General features: G+C 43.2%; 1 protein-coding gene across 1 annotated transcript in view; it reads right to left on the reverse strand.

Moving 5' to 3' along the window:
- Positions 1-4,502: 4,502 nt before the first annotated feature.
- The window catches only part of LOC143281943 (uncharacterized), a 97,644-nt gene continuing 91,501 nt past the window's right edge, over positions 4,503-10,645 (reverse strand). Inside the window, exon 3 of the mRNA XM_076587254.1 lies at positions 4,503-9,620. Within this exon, the coding sequence (XP_076443369.1) occupies positions 9,145-9,620 (476 nt within the window). The 3' untranslated portion in view covers positions 4,503-9,144. The remainder of the gene's footprint in view (positions 9,621-10,645) is intronic.

Raw genomic sequence — 10,645 nt, forward strand, 5'->3', positions numbered from 1 at the left:
CACGATATTAATGGACTGCGCTATTGTTTTAACTGGGGAATTGTTTTATTGTGTGTGTGTGTGCACCAGCGTGCCCTTCCATGGTAAGGGATTATGTGTTTTGTTTTTGTTGTTTTTGTTTTTTGTTGGGTTTTTTTTTCCAAATATAAAATTACATTTCCTTTATATGGCTTCACTCATTCACTCCATCTCCCCCCGTGTTGATCTCTAGTCTGTATTAGCATAATTTTTTTAGACATTATTTGGGGTTTGTTGATATTGAATTTTGAGGACAACCCAGGTGAAGTGGAGAGCCTTCAGCACAATGCTCAGTCCTCCCTCCTCACCCCCCACCCTTTCCTCTCCCCCCTGATGGTATCGGCATTGAATTCCAAGGGCTGAAAACTGCCTTTGTAGTCATACTTTTTGTTGCTTCTGTTTCACAGTTCTGCCCTTTGTGCATGGTTGTGCTTTAGACACAGACATAGATAAGAAAATGTGAACTTGGAAAATCAGTAATGTGTCGTGGTGTTGATCATGATAATAAAATGAGATAGTCCTTTCCTGTAATGTATCAGTAATCATGATTAATGGTGATAATCAAAAGTGTATTTTTCAGACTCTAAATTGCTGCACTTTTTGTGGTTGTTAATTGTAATGCTGTATATACATATGCATATAGCTGACATCAATAATGACTGGAAATTTTCACATTCACTACAGCGGATTCCATTGTTCTTCATCTTCACATTAGCAGTGTTTCATTGTACACATTTACTACCACTATTGATATTATGAATGTCACTGTTGTTGCATTATGTGTTTGTGGTGTATCCGGAACTCACCCATCCCCAACCACTCCTCAGGCACCTTCACCCCTCATCCTTCATTCATCATCTCCGAGTAATTGGTTGCAGTTAAATTGAATTCTGCCTTTTGTTTCCGCACACAGCAGGAAAGTTCAGCTTAGTACTACTGAAATGCTGTACATGACAAAGAAATGTTGTTGTTGTTGTGAAATTAAACTATTTGAGGGAAGAACAATTACCAAGAATGATGTTCACCGCCATGTTTTGACAGTGTGGACTCTGCTCTTTTTATGCCTCTCTCTCTCTCTCTCTCTCTCTCCTTTTATTCTAATTATTCATTTATAATCACAGATAATCTTAATCCATTAATCAATAATGCAGTGATTAGAAAAAGAACTAAATTACTATTTTTTTAAATATTTTCGTTTTCGTTTTCTTGATTTGATCAGTTCATGTTTTAAGACTGTCAAACTGACAGGGTTTTTTGGGGGGAGTGGGAGGGGTGGGGGTGGGGACGGGGGCTCTTTTAATATATCCATACTTACAGATAGAGGATGGTCAGCAAAATCCCAGTAATTCCAAGAGTTTGTGTGTGTGTGTTTTTAATGTGCAATGACCACAGTAGCAGTGGCATATATTGCTGTACATACATTATTGCTGTGTGTAATTGTTGTGTTCACATTTGTGTGTTGACACATATCACAGGAAATCCTCTCCTTCTGCCCCTTCCATTGTTATGAATATGAATGATGTTGCTCATCCCCTCCCAGCACCACATCCTCCACCTTCCCCCCCCACCCTCTCGCTAGTCATCTGCAGGAGGTATTGTGGCAGAGTTGGTTAGGCATTGGACTTCTGATCAAGTGTTCACCGTTGGTCAGGGTTTGAGGCCCCATTTCAGCATGGAGTTATGTCTTTAGAAAGGCACTGTGCTCTGATTTTCCTCACTCCACCCAGGTGTGAACAGGTACCTGACTTTGATTGGGGAAGGTTATAACGGCAGAGGGAGAGGATTGGACTGTACTTTCCAGTGCTGATCCTTGGACACGGTGTATGTGAATTCACTGCCCTGATAGCTGTGAAAAGCTAGGGACTTTTAACCTTCGCTCTTCTGCTCTGTTTCATTGGCATTACATCCATGCCACTCATTCTTCTGAGTCCTCCTACACATAGCTGCACAGGGTTCATCTGCCGCAGTCTCAGCCGCTGTAGTCCATTGCGAGCTATTGATGTTGGCTTGCCAGGAGGCCACACACCAAAGGAGACCCTGTGCTGCTGCTGAGTCACTTTGGTAGTGCTCAGTAGTGCTGAAACAATTCTGTTTTTGTCAGCAGACCTGCTTGAAGGATGAATTGGGGCTTGTAACCAATGTCAGCTTCTTCCCTTCCTCCAGTCTGTCACCCTGGAGGTAGTGATGTTAAAGAGTTATGTCTGGATTGTGAAAGTACCATGGCACCCTCCCCCCCCCCCCCCAATCCCCCTCTGCTTTTGATAGTGGCTTCCCCTGGCTCTCTCCTCTCCCCTACACCCCACCCCTATCCTTTGCCATACCCTGATCTCTTGTCTAATATACACTAATACAGGGTTCACAAATACGGAAGGTCCACTTTGGAAATGCAGTTTTCTTATTGGGGTGGGCATGGTGAAATCATGCAGGATTATTGACCAACAGCAGTGTGTGCTGTCAATGAAATTAGCATCACTCACACAACAAGAGGTGCTTTCTGGCATTTTTTTCACTGTGAAAATCTGCAGCTGTCGCTTTTGAACAAACCACTGAAGAACTGTACGTTAATGGCTGAAACATCAATTTTTTAATCATATTTTTCAAGCTGTTCATAGTGCACTAAGTTATGTATGAAACAGCTGTTTGTGTATTCAATGAAAGGCCAGTTGTAGACCATATATGCTCTTTGCATAGTTTAAATCATCTATCGATTTTTTTGTGAAAACGTACACGGTCCATAACTTTTGCGAACCCTGTATTAGGCTGTAGATAACGAACAAGACATGGAGCCTTGATGTGAAACAGGAAGTTTACTTTTGTGTTGATTGCAGTGCTGTTGTAGTTGGTTTATCACTCTCTGCTGGTTAGAAATATATCGTTGTCTGTTGTTTTGTTTTTTGTCTTGCAAGAAAGTTTCAGAATAATGATGTAGAGATATATCGTTTTTTTTGTTGTTTTTTTTTGTTTTTTTTTGTCTTGCAAGAAAGTTTCAGAATAATGATGTTTAGGGTTGTTGTTTGGTTTGTTTTTTGGGGTTTTTTTTTTTTGTTTTGTTTTGTTTTTTTTTTGGGGGGGGGGGTGTTGATCGCTGATTATTAAGAAAGCTGTTACTATCTTTTGCTGTGACAGAACAGGTTTTTGTTTGTTTGGGGGGGGGGGGGGGGGGTTCTCTTTTTTTCAGACTGATGTAGTTTGAGGAACTTTGTGTGTGGTCTTTTGGTTTTGCAGTACTGGTGTGCATTTTAATTTTAGCAGAAGTGCTAGTGTGGAGATTTTTCAAAAGAGATTGTCAGATAATGAGAGACAATTAAGTGTTTTGTACTACTGGAGTCCATGTAACTGGATATGGTGACAAGAATATGCTTTTGAACTGGACATGTTGCTAGTCTGATGTGTTATTTATTAACTGTTCTGAACTGGAATTGATCCCATCATCATCATAATCGTCATAACAGTAATATAGTTTCTTACAATAATTTAAAATCCCATTGGACTGCATTAGCTGCACTTTAGCTAGGATGATGAAAAGGTCATGACAGAAAAATCATGATGGTGAAAACTGAGACGTGTAAGAACTTGGAACAAAAATAATGGCCTTTCTGATATAGACCTTATAATTCTAATTTATAATAGATGTGTCCATGTGTGTTGTCTGATTTGATGTCATTAAAATTACAATCAATACAGCTCTTCTTGGTCTTGCTGTGTGTGTGTGTGTGTGCACGCGCATACACATTGGTAACAATGTGCATGTGTTTGCTGGAGCGTTGTCAAAATGAATAACTCTCTGTCCTATCACAGACATTTGTGAAAAAAAAATTAACCCCTTGACTGCTGCTACGTGATGGCTATCATCTTGCTGTGATAAAACTGACCTTGTGAGTCAACTTGTCGGTTATTGTTCATTATTTTGACTTCTTGGAATTAGATCCCTTTTGTTTAGCACAATTAATTACACCACTTTAAAAGTACATAAAATATAGCATGAATGAATGATGTGGATACTTACATAGGGCCTATCCTTGGTCGGAGACCAATCGCTAAGCGCTTTGCAAACACGGGGTCATTTACACAACAGGCTGCCTACCTGGGTAGATCCGACTGACGGCTGCCATCAGGTGTTCATCATTCATTTCCTGTGTCATTCAGTTAGATTTCAGGTACGCACACTTACACACTGAGACAGACATGTAACATTTTACATGAATGACCATTTTGTTTATTTACCCCCCACCATGGAGGCAGCAATGCTCCATTTTTGGGGGTGTGCATGCTGGTATATTCTTGTTTCGGTAACCCATTTTTAATCTCACTTCACCAAGGTTCTGAAGTTGATGTGTGCACACACACGCACACACACACACACACACACACACACAGAGAGAGAGAGAGAGAGAGAGATTATATATATATATATATATATATATATATGCCGCACCTGCAACAATAATGCCATCAGTAAAATAAATAGAACAAACACATATCAGTCGAGAAATCACTTTCTCCTTTATGCACATCATGAGGCCAAATAAAGCACATTGATATCATAAAGTTATGTATACTACAGTATGTTCAGAGTACGCATTGCTTTATTGCTTCCTTTGTATCACACTGCTTGCTTCTTCACAGTTTTACCTCTTGTTTGAATCTGTGACTGTCTGTTTATGTACATGCACGTGTACGTACGTTGGGATGCATACTAGTATGTGTGTGTGTGTGTGCTTTGTATGCCAGTGTGTGCTCATTTCTGTCTGAGCATATGATTGTGCAAAGCTGAACATGCGCACGCTCGCGTGTGTGTGTCTCTGAGCGTGTGTGTGCGTGCGCGCGCGCGCGCGTGTGTGTGTGCATACGCATATGTGTGTTGTTAAGTCATGGCTTTGCTACTTTTCCTTTCATTCCAAATCATATGATATAATAACAGCACACAAGCTGTGTGTTCAAGATAAAATAGAGCTCACAAGACAACAACGTGCACATTGCCGTCCCGCACAGAACCTATATCATCTGAGACACTGGTTAAAACACAGGTCAACACACTGAGGTACGTGGGAGAAGTATCTGTACGCCCGGGTCGTCATCAGTCTGAAGAAACCCACACAACTCAAAAGACAGTATTGTCAACAACAACAACAACAACAGAAAAGGTCTACAGTCCCATAGACTTGTGTTCAGCCATGGGGGCTGTCAATTCACATCCAGTGTGTCTCGGGCTCCGCACCAGGAGGTGAAGTGCCAATCCTCTCCTTCCGCAATCGAAGTCAGTACCCATTCACACCTGGGTGGAGAGGGAAATCGGAGGAAAGTGCCTTTCCCGAGGACACAACACCATGCCGAAAGGCGGCCTCGAACCCTGATCACTGGTGAACACACTGGATCAGAAGTCCAAGAACAGACTCCACCACGGCGCATCCCACACTGTCCACAGCTACCTGTCAAGTCACGAAATAAATGGACACGGAGAAAACGGATTCAGCACATGGCCACTCACTTTCCACAGTGGCACCTTTCCAGAGATGGACTTTGGCCTGGTTCGAGCCACAGACACAGCTAAGCCACCATACTGGGGAGTATTGACAGGCTCGCACTTTTGCTTTGAAGCTTGAATCCTTTGTGAGTTATCCGGGTAGTTCGTACGCCATACGTCTGTTCGGCTTACAGTACAAACGTCTCTCATCAGTTTGGTACAGCAGCTTCTTTCCCTGACATGCCGTCTTTCCTTCTTCTTTTTTCCAGAAGAGTGTTTTGAAAAGGAGATTGGTGCTGTGGAAGTTGTTTTGAGTGAAATCCTTGCTGCAAGCACTGTAGATGGAAACATAAGGCGTATGTTCACCAGTCTGTTGTTTGAAGAATCACACATTCCAAATGTACCATAAAAAGTGTTGCAATACAAACAATCCGAAGCCTGACATTATGTAAGGACATTATGAGAAAATGAATGATGACTGAAATCATCAATGAAAAAAAAAAAAAAAAGCAGATGACGCTCAAATATTGTTTGAGGGATCCAAGATCTGTTGATGAGTTTTCGGGTTCTCTCCTGAACGTGTTCAACGGCTGTTCTGTGATCATGTCAAAATGGCCATTAACAGAGGGACAGAGAGAAACTTTTTGCACACTGACAGAACGTTTAATCGTCTTTCTTCCCAGCTGACACTGTGTCAGTTCCTCCTCCCTCTGCTGCCAAGCATGTTTTTATCATACACACACTTCACTGTCCATGCAGTCTGATCTTTGAACAGCCGTGTGAGCTGAGTCATTCCGTTATCAGAAACCTTGTCTGTCGGTGAGCATGTCGACTACACAGAAATTATTTGCCCTTTACATCCATTGATAAGTTAACTCAGTACACAAAAGTAAACTGCCAAACAATACATTCCTGTTTCTACTGTGAAATGGAAATACCAGACATCATGTATTATGTACAGTTCACAACAACCGTAATGCACATATTTATCATACACAGAAAACTTCACAAGTTTCAGTTCTTTGTGTACTTCACAAACTTCACATTGGTCACTTCAAACCGTCCTGTTTGGCATAATCTATAATTTACAGATTAAAAACTGCAAGCTGAAAACGCCTCGTTTCAGAAACAAGCAGCCCAAGATGCTTGTACAACTAAAGAGAATACCAGATTCACTGAAAAAGTCTCGGTTCAGATACAAACAGTCCAAGATGCTTGTACAACTTAAGAGAATATCAGATTCACATCAGAAATAGCGTAAGCGTCAGCAATCTGAAATAATCTGTCTTCACGATATTTCAAAAGCATTTGATGGAGAATGGCAAGCACGATACAGGAACAACATCAGCCATGACCTGATGGAAGACAACAGCATGGCCAGCACCGCTGTCCACGTCAGCGGCCGTCACGGACAATACTTTCAAGCAACCCTCAGAGGAAGGACGTCACAGTCATCTCCCCTCACCCACATGTTTCAGTGTCTACAACAGATCACGCTGGATACATTCAACACACACGAGACGCTAACAAGTACACAAATACTGGGGGAGAAATTCCTCTGCGTGCAGTTGATGTTACCACACACCTTTCCCCTGAATGTCTGTGGGAAACCTCTACAGAGTAATGTACAAAATCAGAAAGAAAAAGATCCGTCTTCTCGTGATTAACAACAGTACAAAGTTTAGGAGTTAAAAATAAAGCAATAAAAGCGCAATATAACTAATAACGTTGCCTTTGCACAAAATCCCATACCCGAAATTTAGCATGACCAACAAAGTAATAAAAACAAGTATCATTGTCCTTGTCAGTAAGATCACGACCTGCAACAGAGACATCCCGGTAACAAAGAAGAAGACGACTTTACACACTGAAAAGCGAACAGGATAAGACAAAGAAGATTCAACCCGAAAATCCCTGCAAGCTGTGTGTGAAACCTGTACACGGAGCACAGGTTGCAGAGGCAGTACAGCATGTGGAATGGTGGCCTAGTGGTAACGCGTGTACCCAGGAAGCGAGAGAATCAGAAGGCACTGGATTGAATCCCACGCTCCCCAGAATTTTAATTCTCCCCCTCCACTAGACCTTGAATGGTGGTCTGGACGCTAATCATTCGGATGAGACGGTAAACTGAGGTCTCGTGTGCAGCATGTACTTAGCGCACGTAAAAGAACCCACGACAACAAAAGGGTTGTCCCTGGCAAAATTTGGTAGAAAAATCCACTTTGATATAAACCAATAAAATTAACTCGCAGACAGCAAAAAAACTGGGTGGCGCTGAACAGTGGCGACACGCTCTCCCCGGGGGAGAGCAACCCGAATTTCACACAGAGAAATCTAATACAATAATAATAATAATAATAATAATCAATACAATGCACGAGATGCTGGCACTCACGTCAGCTTCAATTTTGTCGCAAAATCTGACCATGATTGCAATGCCCTAGAAAGACCTACCAAAGGAGCTGCTACCGTAAGTTCGCGAGTGTATTGTGAACAGAAAGAAAGCTAAAGATGCCAAGCAAGTACGTGACTCACAAGCCATTCACAGCCAGCGCTGAAAACTGTTGAACCTTTGCGGACCAGCAGCACAACCGTCATAACGGCTGGGCTTTGAACAAGCCTTGCCCCTCATGACCCTCTCAGCAGCTTGCCATCTCTGAAGGCAACGAAAGCACACAAACACACAAAAGTGAGAAGTACAGACAGACAATATCAGTGTTTCACGGGAATTGTACACAGTGTACCGTCCCCTCAAGTGTGAAGTCTTTCACCATGACGTCCTTTACACGCTGTGAGAACAAGAAGCAAGACAGCGATTTCGCATCCTTTGAAAACGACGTTCAAAAATAAATGGTCACAGTGTCTTGAGATTTAGAAGTACAGACCTATATCTTCTGTACTTAAGACCTCAAAGCGGCACAACTGAACGTGAAGCAGTTCCAGAATTACTGTACTGTATCGTGCTTTGGAAAGATCGACCCCATTTAAGATTCAAAAGTAAAATATTCATTGAGGTCAGTTTCGGAAGTACAAATAGTAGTTCAATGTACCTTTTCTGAATAACAAAACCGCATTTTAACGTGCTTCGTGCTTCAGAAATACACACACACACACACACACACACACACACACACACACACACACACACACACACACACACACACACACACACACACACACACACACACACACACACACACACACACACACAAAGACGCATTTTCAGTACGGTTACTCCACTTCTGTGCACAGCAGAGTTAAGGTAGGTCATGAGAATTTCCACCCTTTCGCGTGGTTCAAAAACACGCACCAACCATACATGTAATCCGGAAGTACAGGCGAACTTCAATACTTCATCGTGCTGGGTTGACCACTTGTTAAAGGTCAGCACAACAGACGTTGCAAAACCGACAGTTAAAACCAGTACCAGGTGAATGTTTCCAGACTCCTCATGCCCGTGGATGAGGAGTCACGCTTCTTCTCAGTATCCAGCCGCCTGTTGCTTGTTGCTCACACCTTTGTCGTCCTGGTTTTTTTCTCTTTCTCACAGCGTCCTCTTCTTGTTTCGCCGTCTGATGGCCCTTGTCCTGCTCGCCACTCGTCAAACACGCACTGACTCCTTCCCCAGTCAGCTGCACCCCCCTCCTCCCTCTCCCTCACCACTACCCGTTCTCTCGTTCCTCCTGGTCCCTGTTCCTCCTGCCGCCCTGTCGGCGTTTCCGTCCGCCCCCCCGGTGCCGCTTGCCTTGGTGCCGCGTCCTGCGCTCCTTCTTCTTCTTCTTCTTCCTCTTCCTGTTCCGGTCCCTGCCGTGAGTGGGCACGGCGTTGAAGTGGCAGATGAAGGTCTTGGGGCGGTGACAGTGCGTGGTAACCCACTGCAGCCGCTGCTTCCCCTCCAGGTGCATGCAGGACGGCGGGAAGGACACGTCCGTTTTGTTGGTGGCCGGGTGCCCGGGTGCCCAGTTGGTGAAGTCCTCGGCGGGGTGCACCTTGGTGACGTTGAGCAGGTTGTGCCAGTACCAGCCGTCGGCGCCGCCGTGGTTGACGGCGTTGTCGCCCATGTAGGACGGCCGCTTGGAGGCCTGCGTGGTGTAGATGAGGCCCGTCAGCACCTCCACCTCACTCACGCCCTGCCGACCTGCACACCACGCCCACACACTTCATCGGTTGTATTTCCCTGTAATAATTATCAATGGTTTCTCAATGCAATGGGAAGTCATTTACAGCTTAGTCTTGTGAAGGACTATGACTCTCACAGAGCAGAGCTACTTTGCTTCCCAAGAGATAAAGCCATGATTATTTCTATATATACACAGTGAAGTTAAAGATGACAGTGTCTTCTTCCATAAGGGAAAGACAATCATTATCGGGCAAACGGGAGACAGCCTGTCAACAGACAGACAGACAGACACTGGGACGGGCTACAATGCACAGATGTTGGGATCATGTCTCGAGCAGAGCACTAGGATAAGGAGAGAAAGTTTTGCGACGAACCGTCTCACGGGGCAGTGCCTTCTGTAATAAACAGTGTGCTGCAAGAGTGCTGGTGAGAAAACAAAGTGGCAGTTTTCTGTGACTGTTTGGTGAGGCTGTGGTGACATCGGACAACCTTCGTCCATTCTTCTGCCAGCGTTATGTTATTCTTGATAACATATTCAGTTCATCGCGTGCCATGTTTATCTAAGTCACTAGGTCATATACCGCTGGTCATTGTTCAATAAAACGACAGAAGAAAGGTCTTACATTATCATAAAGTCATACATTCTTCTTCTTTTTTAACAACCACCCCACCCCCCACCCCCCCCCCCACCCCCAGCCCCAACCACAACCCAAACCATCCCCAAAATACTATTTTATCAGGATTTCCGTTACTGATAAAAAAAAAAAAAAAAAAAAAAAAAAAGGTTCCCTGGAAATCAGATATGAGATCTAAGGTGGGGAAATGAGGTAGAGGGTGGGAGTTGATAAGAAGGTTGCCAAGCTGCAGTCAGAGCAATTCTCTTTTTTTCGATTATAACTTTGGTTTACATAATTATATATATATATGATTATATCTATGATATATATATATATATATATATATATATATATATATATATCATTCTTCACTGAATGAAACGAGTTAAACAGAAAAGTGCATCGTTTAAATAATTATCGGTCCGG

Source organism: Babylonia areolata, chromosome 5, assembly GCF_041734735.1.
Source record: "Babylonia areolata isolate BAREFJ2019XMU chromosome 5, ASM4173473v1, whole genome shotgun sequence".
Taxonomy (NCBI): Eukaryota; Metazoa; Mollusca; class Gastropoda; order Neogastropoda; family Buccinidae; genus Babylonia; species Babylonia areolata.